The 17,076-nt window shown below is 39.3% G+C and overlaps 1 protein-coding gene across 4 annotated transcripts in view; it reads left to right on the top strand.

Annotated features, from left to right (window-relative positions):
* Window positions 1–17,076, top strand: part of AP2B1 (adaptor-related protein complex 2, beta 1 subunit) — a 137,697-nt gene that overhangs the window by 66,927 nt on the left and 53,694 nt on the right. For all 4 annotated transcript variants that reach the window (XM_021066144.1, XM_021066143.1, XM_021066145.1 and 1 more), the window contains 3 exon segments: window positions 208–306; window positions 7,927–8,186; window positions 13,405–13,597. In XM_021066144.1, the coding sequence (XP_020921803.1) occupies window positions 208–306; window positions 7,927–8,186; window positions 13,405–13,597 (552 nt within the window).

Below are 17,076 nucleotides of genomic sequence, written 5' to 3'. Positions count from 1 at the left end.
AAATTCATTTTGGAGATGGGAGGCTAGTGAGTTTTTGGTTAATGAAAACCTTTGACTGCTGTTATTGATATTGGCTGAGTTTTGACCAATATCTCTTAATCAGAAAGACTTCATAATAAGTCATAGTTGGGGAAACACCACTTTGGAAATGATGGTGTGGAATAATGCAAATGCCTTTCACTTTATCTGTTAAATTATATTGCTTAGGTGCAGCTCACTCTGCTTACTGCCATAGTGAAGCTGTTTCTCAAGAAACCTTCAGAAACACAGGAGCTGGTACAGCAGGTCTTGAGTTTGGCAACACAGGTAAGAAATCTGGAAAAAAACATGGGCTTGATTTGTCTTGTTTTAAATTCTAGGAAATTGTCAAACTTCTCCCTAGAAGGCTCATTTGGGGAGATTTTAAATGGGAGTAGTGCAATCTTTAGATTTTGTTAAAAAATAAAAACATTGCCTCTTTTACATATTCTACTGAATTAGAACTGGTTGTATGGCTTTTAAATGAATTGACCGACTCCAGTTTTTAGTAATAGTTCATGAAAATTGAACTTTAACTCTTTAATGTTAATGAAGGATACGCCTTTGTGAAAATGATATTTTCTCACAATCAATAAACACAAAAACGTGAAGAAGGCCTTAAGCTAAAAATTGAGATAATTGTGTTATCTGATTATTGATTCATATAAACATTACTGGGCATTATCTGCTTGATCATCTTTTAAGGGAGCATTTGACCAGGAGGGGTTGAATTAAAGGATGTCAGAAAATTAATTTTCACAAAACAGAGGTGTTCTACCCCTACCCCTTGCAACTCAGTTTTCTCCATTAATAGAGATCTATCAACAAATTATAAATGAACTTTTTTAGCATGCTGTTTTCCCAAGTCTCTTAAGCCTTCATGGATGATGAAGTCAACCGTTCAATGGGTCAGCCCATTACAGTGGGTATGATGAAGCAAATGATCATGTGGAGCCAAGGAAAGGCCATGGTTTACCATCTGTTCGTGAGGAATGGACTGGGAAGTTGTCCTTCACTGATCAGGCATGTCTTGGCACTAAGAGCAAAACTTGGTCATCTTCTGAACCAGAGCAGTTTAGGTTGAACACAGGAAGTCTGTTGCACATTAGTGTATAATAGGTCATCTGTTAGAGGTCATTTTGAATAGAAATTGCCACTTCTTAGTGATGTAGTGCTTATTACAGATTCTGCAGGGTGATTGCCCTTTAAACTAGCGATGTGTTTGCCTTGTCTTAGGGCCTTGACGCTCATTTCTGTTTTTTGCTATAGGTCCTAGAGTCTCTCTGCTATGTATAAAAGAGGTTTTTTGGCCATTTTTTGTTTGTTTGTTTGTTTTTTGGTCTTTTTAGGGCTGCACTCATGGCATATGGAAATTTCCAGGCTAGGGGTCAAATCGGGGATACAGCTGCTGGCCACAGCCACAGCAATGCAGGATCCGAGCCATGTCTGTGACTTACACTACAGCTCACAGCAGCGCCAGATCCTTAACCTACTTATCAAGGCCAAGAATCCAACCTGCATCTTCAAGGATACTAGTCGGGTTCTTTACCACTGAGCTGCAGTGGGAACTCCTGAAAGAAAGAGCTTTATATAAATTAACCAAATTCACAGAACTCTAGTGTGTATTCTAGATGGCATGAGGCTTGTCTAACACTTCAGAAAATCCCCCAAACGCAGATAAACCTGTATTTATACAGTCTCTTTGGTTTTTCAGAAATCTCATTTTCCTCAAGAATAATGGCATTTCTCTTTTAAAGTAGATACAATATCTACTTTGTATTCAAGTTTTAACTCTCCCCTGAAGGCTATATTTCAAAACCTCAGCAATATTTGGCCCTCCATGAAAGCTGGCATAAGAAGTAGAAAGTAAGAAACAAAAGTAGAGCGGGGAATGTTCGGTGGTGACCTAGAATCACTCAGCAAATAAAGACTATCGCAACTCAAATCGTGTGATCAAATGCATGCCTCAGCCAAATTAAAGATAACTGTGTTTAGGTATGTGTGAAATAGACAAAATCATCTTAACTACTGAGACTCTACTTGACATTCGTCCACATTGGAAAATAAATACATCTTTCCTATTATTTATATCTTTTAAAATGTATTTATAAGAGCTTTTTGAAGTGTTTTTAAAAACTTCTGTTTGAAGCATCTTCCTTTGCCTGAGCAAAGCAATTTCTGTAATCGACAAGGTAATGGTTATTTAGTATTATCTGTATTGAGGATTTTAGATTTCCTAGTCTAGACTCTTGATCACTCATTTGAAATTCTGCTGAGATGGAGTCAAAATAGTTTTGTTTTGTTTTGTTTTGTTTTTTGTCTTTTTGCTATTTCTTGGGCCGCTCCCGCGGCATATGGAGGTTCCCAGGCTAGGGGTCGAATCGGAGCTGCAGCCACCAGCCTACACCAGAGCCACAGCAACGCAGGATCCGAGCCGCATCTGCAACCTACACCACAGCTTATGGCAACGCCGGATCGTTAACCCACTGAGCGAGGGCAGGGACCGAACCCGCAACCTCATGGTTCCTAGTCGGATTCGTTAACCACTGCGCCACGACGGGAACTCCCAAAATAGTTTTTTAAAAAGGATTTTGGCCTTGCTCCTTTTCTGCTCCCCTCTAAATAAGATAAGGCTAGTCTCATAATCAAGTGAGTGTCCTTGATGGAGTCCATTGTATTCACAAGTTCTCAACTTTGTCTTCATCTCCATTGTCTCTTAAGGCCTGTGTATCTGTATTTAACAAGCAGCATTAGAAGAGCTGTATTTTTTTTTTTTTAGGTTCTTGTCAGAGTTCAAACTCAATCTTCTTACAGTATTTGCCTGAGATAAAGGGTTTAGGGAGAATTCTGTATGTTCTTATAGATGTCGAAATTTGCCACTAAATCAAGCCAGAATAGTAGAAAGCTGGGGATCTAGACTGCCTTATATTGGACCCCAAATAGAACTGCTTTTACTAATTACACTGATACCATCATCCTATAGTAAGTGTTGTCTTGAGAAACTATTATATTTGGATCTATTATCAAAGTTATTATTTATTCCATTATATATTTTCTTCTTTGTGAGTGCCCATGAGACAATTCCTAACCAGTGTTGGATTTCTTTATGCATTAGTGTGTAGTCAGCTCCTTTGAATGGCTGATCTGACTATATCAGATGTTTGAAACCTTAGAATCAAATTTAAGCATCTCCTGTAGAAAATGTGTACGTCATTGTGGCTTGCAGGGTGTTTTATTATTTTTTTCCTTTGATTTTAATTTATATTCTCTATCTAGCCTTAGATACATTTTTGTAAGATTTGTGAAATTCTTTTCTAGAACAAGTCAGGGTATAAATAAACCATCAGACTTTCCTGATTCTAAGCTTAATAACATCTTAATCATCTGTATGGTACTCACTGTGTATCAGGCATTCTATTAAGCACTTTATATAGCAACTTTCAGTTTCTTTTTTCTTTGCTTTTTAGGGCTACATCTGCGGCATATGGAGGTTCCCAGGCTAGGGGTCAAATGCTGGCCTACGCCGCAGCCACAGCAGTGCGGAATCCGAGCCACGTCTGATACCTACACTACAGCTCATGACATCGCCAGATCCTTAACCCCCTGACCAAGGCCAGGGATCGAACCTGCAACCTCATGGATCCTAGTCAGATTTGATTCCATTGAACCACAACAGCAACTCCAGCAACTCAGTTTCAATAAGGGTTAATACTCTTACTCTCCTTCCTGTTTTATAGGTGAGGAAACTGAGGCATTGAGAGGCCAACTCAATTAGTATAGGGCAGAACTAGAACTCAAACCCAGGTGGCCTTGCTCTAGAGGCTCTGCCCTTACCCACTGTGTTGTGCTTCTCAGGTTTGGAAGTTAAATTCTTTTGAGAATGCACGTCCCTTATTCCCTGCCTGAAGCACTGTTGTGTAAGCCAGTACGTATGTGACCTTAGTAGTTTTAAGATTATTGTAGAAGATTATTTCATATTTGGCTATAAATAATTAATAAATGGCTTCTCTAGATTTGCCTTTTCTGTCCAGTTAAGGAAATCTGAGGCATTAGCATATTAAGAATAAGCACATTTATGTAAGTCTTTTCCATTGGAAGTTTCCTCTGGAATTTTTTTCTCAAGTTTGTGAAGTAAGAACTATTTAATATTTGTGGCTGGTTTAAGTCGAGGGTAGTGTGATCTGCTGAACTGTGTTAATTTGAATTGGGTGGTGGGGTTCTGTTTCTGCTGTACTCACTGGTTCAGGACACAACTGAGCAAGTTTCTCTGCCATACTACTGTTCTCTTGTCTTTATAGTAGGCTTAATTAACCCTGTTCTTTACCTATGCTGAGAGTTCAATAAGTACATGTGAAATCTTTGTGCTTGTAATTTTTTTTCTTTTTGCATTTTAGGGCTGTGCCCAGGGCATATGGAAGTTCCCAGGCTAGGGGTCAAATCGGAGCTACAGCTGCCGGCCTATGCCACAGCCATAGCAACTCAGGATCTGAGCCACGCCTTTGACTTACACCACAGCTGGATCCTTAACCCATTGAGCGAGGCCAGGGATCAAACCCTCATCCTCATGGATACTAGTCAGATTCCTTTCTGCCAGTTCCTGCTGCAAGGGGAACTCCTTTGTGCTTGTAATTTAGATAAAATGGTGGTATAATTAGAAGTATTGTTATTAGGGGAAAAGCAACCCTTGGATCTATGGCTTTATTTTAGAATTTTGTCTCTCTTTTTTTGCTTTGATAGTTATAGAGAAATTAGTAAAGAATACACAGAAGCGATTGGATTTTTTTTAGTATATCTACAAACTAAGACCAAGAAGTCTTCATCTTTCTGTGAACTAGAGACCACCATCATCAAAATCACTTGTACCGATTGTTAAAAATAAAAATTACTGGGCCCCACTTCTGACATAATGAATCAAAAACTCTGTGGTTTGGCTCCCATGTTCTGTCAACTTCTGCTGTACAGCAAGGTGACCCAGTTATACATTTATATGCATTCTTTTTCTCACATCATCTTCCATCATGTTCCATCACAAATAATTAGGTATAGTTCCCTGTGCTATACAGCAGGTTCCTGGTATATTAAAATGTTGATGTGCATTATAGGATTTTGTTTTGTTTTGTTTTTTGTCTTTTTAGGGCCACACTAGCGACATATGGAAGTTCCCAGGCTAGGGGTCGAATCGTATCTACAGCCGCCAGCCTACACCACAGTCATAGCAACTCAGGAATCAAGCCATGTCTGCAACCTACACTGCAGCTCACAGCATTGCTGGATCCTTAACCCACTGAGCAGGGCCAGGGATCAAACCTGCATCCTCATGGATACTAGTTAGGTTCCTTTCCACTGGGCCACAAGGGCAACTCCTATTGCAGTGTTTTGAATTTGTTGGGGGAACAAGCTTTTTTTGTAGAAGTATGTATAATTTTGTAAATCCCACAGTAATTTTTTTTGACCATTTGATTAGATATGTTACCTGATATGAGAGAAATAATTTGAAGTGAAATTTCTTTTGATCAGTGTATTATTAAGTTGTGTTTTGTAATTTACTTTAATATGCTTAACAACGTTACTGTTGTATGAAGATAAACCAAATTTTCGCACTTAAGTGATGTGTAGTGTTCATTTTCATGGCGTAATAAAAACCATAATTACTCTACAGATTTTAAATGACATGCTTTAGGGAATGAATATACAAATTAAAATTTAACTTTTCATTTAAATATCAATAAAAGTTGGGGTGGGGATTGCTTTCCTGATGTGACGCTTGAAGAAACTTATATTTTGCTCTTTTTTTTTTTTTTAATTTTTAGGGCTGTATCCGTGGCATATGGAAATTCCCAGGCGAGTCGGAGCTGCAACTGCTGGCCTACGCCACAGCCACAGCAACTCAGGATCCGAGCTGTGTCTGCGACCTACACCACAGCTCATGGCAACGCCAGATCCTTAAACCACTGAGCAGGGCCAGGGATTGAACCCTCATCCTTCATGGGTACTAGTTCAGTTCAGTTTGAACTCCCAGCATCAACTTGTTTGTTTTGTAATGTTCAAGCTTTGTTTCCAAATGAAAATCTAGGTGAGGAGTTTTCAGGCAGCTATTTATAAACCCTGTCTCAGGTGCAGATTAGCACGCCCCTCCACCCATCATGCAACAAAACGGACTCGTCTAAAGTGGATGTTATCACTTGCCTTTTTCTAACCCTGGTGTTTCAAATATTACTAATAGTGTAATAAAAATAATGCATATGTGTGTGCATTTCTGTTAGAATAATGCAGCCCATGAATGTGATAAAGATTATCTTGAGGTAAGATGTACCGTTTTTATAGTTTTAATTTGCTGTATCTCAGTGTTCTATATACTTTTTGTGTTTAACCAGCAATGCATTTTGAGTGCAAATTAAACAATACATGATTAAGAAAAACTCTTTAAAAGCATCAGGGTCACTGCTGGTATTGAGTGCCTTAAATGGCAAAATCATGAACCATTTCATTTGCTTACATAGAAACTCATGTGGAAACCCTCACATTGGCCTAGTTTAAATAAAATATATTTGCATGTGTGTTTTAAATATGGAAATTGAAATGGGACTGATTGTTACCTTTAATAATATGTTGTGTATATGTGGGAGCTCTCTGGCAAGATATATACCGCACTGTTAATATGGCTATTTTGGGGTGGGAGTTAAGGAGAAGAAGAGTTGGATGATTGGAGGAGACCCTTTTTTTTTTGGATAGGCAGGAAATAGATTTATTAAGATAGGACGCTTGTGAGAGATGCAAGAGGGCAGGCAGGGAGGCTCTCTGGAGGAGACTTATTTTCATGTTATACATTTTTAAATTGTGCTATGACCTTGGAGTTCCCGTTGTGGCTCAGCAGTTAATGAACCTGACTAGCATCCATGAGGATGCGGGTTCGATCCCTGGCCTCGCTCAGTGGGTTAAAGGATCCCGCATTGCCATGAGCTGTGGTGTAGTTCTCGGACATAGCTTGGATCGTGAGTTGCTGTGGCTGTAGTGTAGGCCAGTGATTATAGCTCCAATTGGCCCCCTAGCCTGGGAACTTCCATATGTTGCAGGTACAGCCCTAAAAAGACAAAAAGACCAAAAATAAACAAATAAGTAGTTATGGCCTTTATGATTAATTTTTCTTAGCCTTGACCATATATAAAATTAATTTTAAACTGCCACAGGAGAAATAGCACCACCTGAGTGTCACCCCTTTCAGAAGCACTGTTATGTGCTTTAACAGTTTTATTATTTAGATAATAGTACCTCTCATACTATATTGTAATAATTAATACTCTGAGCTCATTAAAATCAGACACTGTGTGTTGTCTTTATTTATTGGACCTAGCCAGTGTCTCCATAAGAGATATTCAAGTATGGATCAATATATGTAAGGTGTGTTTCATAAATAATACTGCTAATATTTATAGCAGTTTAAGACATTTCTTTTGTGTCTGGGAATTTCCTTGTGGCACAGTGAGTTAAGGGTCCGTCATCATCCCTGCAGCGGCTTGGGTTGCTGCTGTGACATGAGTTTGATCCCTGGCCCAGCAACTTCTGTAAGCCCCGGGCCCAGCTAAAAAAAAAGAAAACAAAAAAACATTATTTTTATGTCCCAAAGTCATCTCAAGCAGTTAATTTTTACTGGATTAAACTTAGTTTCTCTTTACCCAACTTCCTTTCGAATTTGGGTCTTAGAACTAACCCACCTCAATTATATTTAAATTCATTGAAATATTAATTACAGTTATGACTATATTAACAATATATTGAGTCTAAATATCTTCTTCACAGCCAACGCTGCATAAGTCACCGCAGCGCTGCCTTGATAATTAATTCCACAATTTGTGTTTCTGTGTGGAGAAAGGTTACATTTAAACCTTCTTGCCTTTGTCTTTTCCTTAGGATTCTGATAATCCTGACCTTCGAGACCGGGGCTATATTTATTGGCGCCTTCTCTCAACTGACCCTGTCACAGCCAAAGAAGTCGTCTTGTCTGAGAAACCACTGATCTCTGAGGAGACAGATCTTATTGAGCCAACTCTCTTGGATGAGCTCATCTGTCACATTGGTTCTTTGGCCTCAGTGTACCATAAGCCTCCCAATGCTTTTGTGGAAGGAAGTCATGGAATCCATCGTAAACACTTGCCAATACATCATGGAAGGTAAGCAGGTAAACTCAGTTTGAGTGAGAAGTGACTCTTGTTTAGACAGAGTTGGTCTTCCTCAAGCTTTTATAATCTAGAAAAGAAGTTGCTATGCATTTTGCAAAGCTACTCTATTGCCCTGGGGGCTTCACACATACAATGGATAAAAAACCTCAGAGTAAGTAAGATTATGCCTTTAGAAAATTGGAATTCCTGTCATGGCTTAGTGCTATGGAACATGACTAGTATCCATGAGGATGTGGCTTTGATCCCTAGCCCCACTCAGTGGGTTAAGGATCCAGCATTGCTGTGAGTAGCAGTGTAGGTTGCAGACATGGCTTGGATCCAGTGTTGCTGTAGCTGTGGCTCAGGCCAGTGGCTACAACTCCAATTTGGCCCCTAGTCTGGGAACTTCCTTATGCTGTGGGTGCGGCCCTAAAAAAAAGAAAGAAAATTAATTGTTGTGGACTTTCTGAATGGCTAGTGTTTGAAAGTTGCTTAACTCCCTCAAAAAGATGAGGCTAGAAATTTTTGAGGAGTCGAAAACTTGGTTAAAAAAAACCTACACAGACATACCGCAGAGATGGGTATGGGTTCAGTTCCAGACCACCACAATAAAGCGAGTCACGTGAATTTTTTCCTCACTGCATATAAAAGTTATATCTACACTATACCGTAGTCAGTGTCCAATAGAATTATGTCTAAAATAAGTGTGCATGCCTTAATTTAAAAATACCTTATTACTTACCAATGCTAACCATCATCTGACAGTGCAGGGTCGCCACCAACTTTGTAAAGACTGTAGTATCTTCGAAGTGTAATAAAACAGGTCTGCCCATATATGTATTTAGCTATCTTTATCCTTTACTGTAACTTTGGTTGAAGCTTATGGATAAAGTTAACAGATACTTGGAGTTCCCTGATGGCTCAGCAAGTTAAGTTCTGTGGCTCAGGTCACTGCTGTGGTACAGATGTGATTTCCTGGCCTGGGAACTTCTGCATTGCTGTAGGAATGGCCAAAAAAAAAAAAAAAAAGTTAGTAGCTGCTGCTTCTCTTAGGCTGTAAAGCTGTTAATGATATAGTATTTTCAGGATTGTTTTGTAAAAGCACCCTTGATTCTCTGTAGATATAGTTTTTCAGTTACCTGTGTTTTTTTACCAAATTAAATTGATCCACATTGGTAAGGAAGTATTATTATGAACAGGCTGTCATGTAGCATGGAGATTTTGCTCTTTAGATATTCTAAAATTTTAATTTGAAAGGAGCAGTACTCGAATAAACTCTTACAATGGGTATCTTGGCATCTTTTCAGAGTCTCCTTATTCATTAATTATAATAAACCTTAAATCCAAGTAGAATTTAATTCTCGAGTGGTTGGAGTAATTGCACTTCCACCATTAATGAATGTTTCTGTTTAAGTGGTTCGTGAATAGCCAGAGTGTAGCATTTATTGTTTTACAAATTAGCATAGGCAGGAGTTCCCGTCGTGGTGCAGTGGAAGTGAATCCCACTAGGAACTTTGAGGTTGGGATTCGATCCCTGGCCTTGCTCAGTGGGTTAAGGATCCGGCGTTGCCATGAGCTGTGGTATAGGTTGCAGACTCGCCTCAGATCCTGCATTGCTGTGACTATGGCGTAGGCCAGCAGCTGTAGCTCAGATTTGACCCCTAATGCAGCCCCCAAAAAAGGCAAAAAAACCCAAAGAACCCTACTATGGCATGTGGAAGTTCAGGGCCAGGGATCGAACCTGAGCCAAAGCAGGGAAAATGCTGAATCCTTAACAGCTGAGCTACCAGGTAACTGCAGGTTTTTGTTTGTTTTTTAAGAAAACATTTGATAATAGAATTTTTCAGTGTTTTTTTTTAAAAAATTTATTACATCAATCTTAGGAAATATGCAAAATAGATTGGTATAACAAACATGTTTATACTCAGCACTCTGCCTCAACAGTCATCAATGTTTTGCCAATCTTGTTTGATTTATCACCCCCAAAATTTTTGTTTGTTTGTTTTGAGCGAGGTAGATTATTTTAAATTAAATTCCAGACCTCAGAATTCCTGTTACGGCACACTGGAAATGAATCTGATTAATATCCATGAGGATGCAGGTTTGATCCCTCGCCTTGCTCAGTGGATCAGGGATCTGGAGTTTCCATGAGCTGTGGTGTAGGTCGCAGATGAAGCTTGGATCTGGTGTTGCTGTGGGTGTAGCATAGGCCTGCAGCTATAGCTCCAATTTGATTCCTAGCCTGGGAACTTCCATATGCCTCAGGTGTGGCCATAAAAAGCAAATAAATAAATTCTAGACCTTATATCACTTAACCCAGAAGTACTTTACTTGGTATCTCTAAAAGATAAGGGATTTTTAAAAATGAAAATATATTATCAAGCCTAAATTAGGAATAATTCCTTAATATTCAATAAAACTGTTCATATTTTTTTCAATCACCATTCTCTATTCTCTTTTAAAATTTATCCAAGATTGTTTTTTACTCTTTTCTTTCTTTCTTTCTTTTGTCTTTTGAGGGCCACACCTGTGGCATATGGAGGTTCCCAGGCTAGGGGTCAAATGGGAGCTGTTGCTGCCGGCCTATGCCAGAGCCACAGCAACGCCAGATCCGAGAGGTGTCTGCGACCCTACACCACAGCTCACGGCAAGGCCTGATCTTTAACCCACTGAGCGAGGCCAGGGATCGAACCTGAAACCTCATGGTTCCTAGTCAGATTTGTTAACCAATGCGCCACGACGGGAACTCCTGTTTTTACTCTTTTCTTAAATCTTTGGAATAATTCACGGTGAAGCCATCTGAGCCTGTAACTTTCTTCATGAGTTTTTTTTTTTTTTTCCACTTTTTAATTAATGTATCATTTATAATAGTATTAGTGCACTAACCTTTATTGTATAGCTGAACATATTTTTACATACATGTGTACACACACACACACTCATGTAACCACCGCCCTGATCATCTTTAGGATATTTCCAGCATCCCAGAAGATTCTTCGTGTCCTTTGGCAGTTATGTCCACCCTCCAGAGATAACCACTATTTTGATTTCTGTCACTGTAGATTAGTTTTGCCTGTTCTTGAACATTATATAAATGGAACCATACAGGGTTTACTCTACTGTGTCTAGCTTTTTGCACAGTATAACATCTTTGAGACTAATCTAATGTATTACCAGTTGTGTGTATCTCTATCCCATTTCCTGGGAATATGCCACAGTTCATTTATATCTACTATTGATGTATCTTTGGGTTGTTTCCAGTTTGGGGCTCTTTTGGATAAAGCTGCTATGATATTCTTCTGTATGTCTTTTGATAGACCGATATACTCATTCTCTTGTGGATACTCTTAAGAGTGGAATTATTGGGTCATAGAATAGATTTATATTTAGCTATAGAAGATATTGCAGTTTTCCCAAGTGATTTTCCCAGTGTACAATCCTTCCAGAAATATATGATTTCTAGGTGATCCACAGCCTTAGCAGCACTTGGTATTGTCAGTCATTTTAAGGTTAACCATTCTGGTTGATGTGTAGTGGTATCTCATAGTTTTAATTTGCATTTTCCTGCTCAGTAAAGATATAAGTACCTCTTCATGTTTAAGACTGCTAGTGTATCCTCTTTTGTATCATACCTGATCTTTTTCTTGTTTTTTAATGAGTTGTCATCATCTCTGTAGGAATTCTCTATATAATGATGATTTGTAGGAATTCTTTATGTGATTTATATACAGGTCCTTCATCAGATGTATATATTGTAAACATCTTATCCCAGTCTGTGGAGGATACTTCTTTCAGTTTCTCTTTTTCTTTCCCCCTTCTTTTTAGGGCTACACCCGTGGCATATAGAAGTTCCCAGGCTACAGCTGAATTGGAGCTGCAGCTGCCAGCCTATGCCATAGCCACAGCAATGACAGATCCAAGCTGTGTCTTTGACCTAGACACAACATTGGATCCTTAACCCTGGCTGAGCGAGGCCAAGGATCGAACCCACATCCTCATGGACACTACCACATGGATTCGTTGCTGCCTTGCCACATCAGGAACTCCATCTCACTCTCTCTTAATGGTGTCATTTGAAGAAGAGATACTCTTAATTTTAATGAAGTCCAGTTCATCTTTTTTTTTCTCTTATGGTCAGTGAATTTTGTAGAAATTTTTGTCTACTCCAAAGTCATCAAAATACTTTTTAGGTTTCCCATTCACATTTAGGTCTGATTTTTCTCTAATTTTATTTGTTGTGAGTTATAGAAGTCAAGGTTCATTTTTTTTTCTCCACATAGCTATACAATGAACCCAGCACCATCTCTTAAGAAGATCATTTTCCTCTGCGTCCTTTTTTTTTTGTCCTTTTGCCTTTTTCTAGGGCTGCTTCTGCAGCATATGGAGGTTCCCAGGCTAGGGGTCCAACCAGAGCCACAGTAGCTTGGGATTCGAGGCGCATCTGCAACCTGCACCACAGCTCACGGCCATGATGGATCCTTAACCCACTGAACGAGGCCAGGGATCAGACCTGGGTCCTCATGAATGGTGGCAGTAACAATTTAGATTACTCTTAGCTTATCTTCATGTCCTTTCTCCTAACTTCAGTCCATTACTTATATACACAGCTGCTAGAGTAATGTTCTTCTAATGTTATTTTTAGTTCTTTGTTCAACAAATAAGAGTGATTCTGCATTGCCTATCATGGTAGTTCCTCATAACTATGCTGTTTTCAAAATCTAGTCATAAAATCATTCCCAGAAGCTTTTGGAATCAGACTCACCTGGTTCTGTTTTGCTTCTTGTCCAGATCCTGTCAGTATGCAGACATACAATACTCATTTCTGTATTACACAGTGAATGCGCTTTTCAGGTGGTTTGTGAATGCTGGTTTTTGAGGTGGTTTTGTTTTGAGTGTAAGTTATTTGAGGACAGGAAATGTATTTCCCCCCACCTTTTTAAAAAAACAGTTCCCCAGAGTTCTCATTACAGTGCTCCCTTATAGAGTAGGTGCTCAATTAAAATTGACTGACTGCTGAGGTTATATAGTATACCTGTACTTTCATTTTAACAATTGGATTTTGATAACAAGAATTGTTATCATCTCTTCATGTACATCAACAGTGATTATAAAGTAAGAATTGTTTTTCCCTCTATGTTTTGTATATCTGACATTCCCTCATTGCCTTGTTACTCTGTCCCAGGTGAAACTGACTTTTTCCATTTCCCTTCTTTCTGTGTGTAACTTGCAGCACTGACGCAGGTGACAGCCCTGTTGGCACCACCACTGCCACCAATCTGGAACAGCCTCAGGTTATCCCCTCTCAAGGTGACCTTCTGGGGGATCTTTTAAACCTTGACCTTGGTCCCCCAGTCAATGTGCCACAGGTATCCTCCATGCAGATGGGAGCAGTCGATCTCTTGGGAGGAGGACTGGATAGTCTGGTAAGCAACTTTCTTTATTCTTTCTTTTGTTTTTTTTTTTTAATTCTTTTTATTTTAAAATTGGGAGTGGGGTTATATTTAATTCCTGCTATGCTGAACTTTGTTATTCAGTTTTTAACTAGACCTTTCCTTGACGAGCAAAGCGATGTACTTTGATAAAGGAGAAGATTATTTGCCTCTAGAGAATTAATTGATACTGTTCATCATTGGTATGGGGTATGTCTGCAAGTCTACAGGATTATTTTATTGTCCTGCCTCTAAGTAGAAGTTTTAATGTGTAACCAACCTAGTTGCCTTTCCAGAGCTTATTATTGCTCCTGCTGCTTAACTCTGGATAGACCCTGTAATTCCCCTTTTGACCTGGACATCATTTAAATGACCTCATAGTAAGCATCCTCTTTTGAGGCTTTCACACTTGTGCCCTTTTTATATTTTGTTGACTTAGGCCTTGTCTAATTCTGAAAGGTTCTAAGGCAGCCACTTGAGCCATTTGTGTTTTTGTTTTGTTTTGTTTTTTAATATCCTATACTTACAGTTGGGAAGTACTTCTTCATTGGTTCTTTATTCTCTTCTCCACCCACAACCCCCACTCCACCCTGTCACACTTCCAATTTAATTAGCTTCCAGGAATCTAATACTAAAAGGCTCCAAAGTCCAGAGTAGCTGTGAATATGTGCCACCAATGGAAACCAGAATTAATTATTGTTGCTGTACAAGATAAGTGAAAAATATTAAAGATGACCTTCCACCTGTGTAGAGACGGGCAAAAAAATAACAGATTTCATCACACTGTCCCCTGCAAATTAGATACTTACAACTGGTGGAATTAGAGGGGCTTTTTCAGCAAACACTTGCAAATAAAATGTTTGTCAACCTGATGGCTGTAAATATGCTCAGCAAACTGATTCATTTCCCAACATCAGAAATTGGAAGGCAGTGCCATAGATTAAAAAATATATGTTCTCAGAGATCACGTAAACAAAACAACCTTACTTTCTGCTACATACACTGGCATTTTCTCTTCTACTTTATGAGCAGTATTATGTCTGGGATTTATGCCAGCCAGTACAGGTATATTTACTTATGGCTGACAGAGAGTTTAAGGAAATGGTGTTACCATCGTATCTCTGTGGGTTGTACATTTTACTAATGGAAGCCACTGCTTCCAGAGTCAGTAACCAAGCTCTGGACTCCAGCTTATGGTGACACAAATGAGCACTCCTTTTATCTTTCTAGAGAATATAAGCATTTACTTTTCATATTCATATCTTTAATGAATAGAGTTGATGGAATAGCTTCCTCATATGGTCATTCTACATTGCTGTGTATCTTCCTTTATAGACTCAGGAGGCTGATAAATGAATATTGAAATATTCATGGAGACTCTCAGAAATTCCTTATAAACATTGAAATAGCTCTTCCTATTCTGTTGACACATGAGCCACAAGTTAAATGTTATGTCCTCCTCAAGGTTATGCCTTAACAACCCTGCTTATTTCCCTAGTGGCTTACCCACTTAATGCATGGTGGACTTCTTGAACCTAAGAAGACAAATTAAGTTTGAAGGGTGCAGGGGAGAAAGAGACTGTATTTTGATATTGCCTGGCCCAGGAGTCTATCCTCTTGTCTCTTGACCCACTTTAGCATGGAGGGAAAGAAACGTGTTGTTTCCGTTTGACTTTGCAGTAGCTTTTGCTGGCCCTTCACACCAAGGAGTAGTCTCCTTATATTTAACACAACTAATCCAGCCATTTGTTAGAATTCTGGCAAGATTACGTCAGATAGAAAAACTATTAGACCTTTCTTACATTGTAGTAGCCCAAGTCACATGTGGGCCTTTTTTCTTTTTTGTAAAGGTTATTCTCTAGGGTGGAGAATAAGTTGTTTTTATAACTGAATGTAAGTTGTTTTTGTAACTGAATTTTATAACTGCATATACAGCTTTTGCTCTGTAGGCCCAGTAATGTTTGTATATAACTCTAAATTTTAGCTTATGACTTTGGGATTTGAAATGGTATATTTGGTATTATAGCCACAGAAACTGTTAATGTGCAAATTTCTTCACCTTATTCTGCCATATGAATATATCCCAGAAATCAAAATGAGGAGTAAAAGCCCTTCTTTTTACTTAGGATTTGTTTGTTGTTCAGTACATATTCACTCCAAGAACTAAGATTTTTCCTAAGGGATCATCACAAGGAGGAGCCCTAAACCTGGCTGTGTGGAAAACGAGTGTCTGAGGCAGCAGTAGACAGCGCCACGTTAAAAATGCTTTTATTGTTCTTGTGTGAATTATGTAATTTAATGAGGAAAACAGTTCTCAAAGTTTCCTTTTTTTTTTTTTTTCTTTTTTTTGTCTTTTTGCCATTTCTTGGGCCACTCCCGAGGCATATGGACGTTCCCAGGCTAGGGGTCTAATCGGAGCTGTAGCCACCGGCCTACACCACAGCCACAGCAATGCGGGATCCAAGCCGCGTCTGTGACCTACACCACAGCTCACAGCAACACTGGATCCTTAACCCACTGAGCAAGGGCAGGGATCGAACCCGCAACCTCATGGTTCTTAGTCGGATTCGTTAACGACTGTGCCATGACGGAAACTCCAAAGTTTTCATTTTACATAGAGCGCCGTTTCTTGAATGAATCCTTTCCTGCACCTAAACCAACTGGCGATCTTGTACAAGCAGATTCTTGTTGGTCTGAGGTGAGACCTAGGAGCCTGTATTTCTAACAGACACCCAGGTCAGTGGACCACATCTTACATAATAAGGACATAGAATATCTATAATCACTGTGAATCATTTTACTTTGGTGTTTGAACCATAGCTGTTGGTAAACCCAGATGCCTTTTTCTCTTAACTTCAGTAGTAAACACACTCCTGGAAAGAGGGCTCCTGCTCTGCCTCAAGTTGAGGGAGAGCACAGACCTCTTGAAATTATTGTTAGGAGTTCCTGCTGTGGCACAGTGGTCAATGAATCCGACTAGGAACCATGAGGTTCCGGGTTTGATCCCTGGCTTCGCTCAGTGGGTTAAGGATCCACTGTGGCTGTGAGCTGTGGCGTAGGTGGTAGATGAGGCTTGAATCTGGTGTTGCTGTGGCTCTGGCGTAGGCCGGAGGCTACAGCTCCACTTGGACCCCTAGCCTGGGAACTTCCATATGCCGCAGGTGTGGCCCTAAAAAAAACAAAAGACAGGAAAAAAAAATCATTTCGTTAAATGTCTGTCTTTTACTCTCTAGGAAGAAGAATGTTGCTAGGTGTTGTCAAATTAGACCAAGGCCCCCATTTAAAATACGGCCTGGATTGAGTTATGTGGTTGTCTGGCATACAGCACGCAGGTTACCTCAGTGTTTGTCTTAGAAAGGCTACCAGTAAGGTTTCTACTGGTTTTATCGTTGTTTTCTTTTCCTTTCTTTTTTTTTTTTTTTTTTTTTTTTTTTTTTGTCTTTTCGCCATTTCTTGGGCCGCTCCCGCGGCAT

The sequence above is a fragment of the Sus scrofa genome, chromosome 12, assembly GCF_000003025.6.
Source record: "Sus scrofa isolate TJ Tabasco breed Duroc chromosome 12, Sscrofa11.1, whole genome shotgun sequence".
NCBI lineage: Eukaryota > Metazoa > Chordata > Mammalia > Artiodactyla > Suidae > Sus > Sus scrofa.
This window is presented reverse-complemented; position numbering and strand designations above follow the sequence as displayed.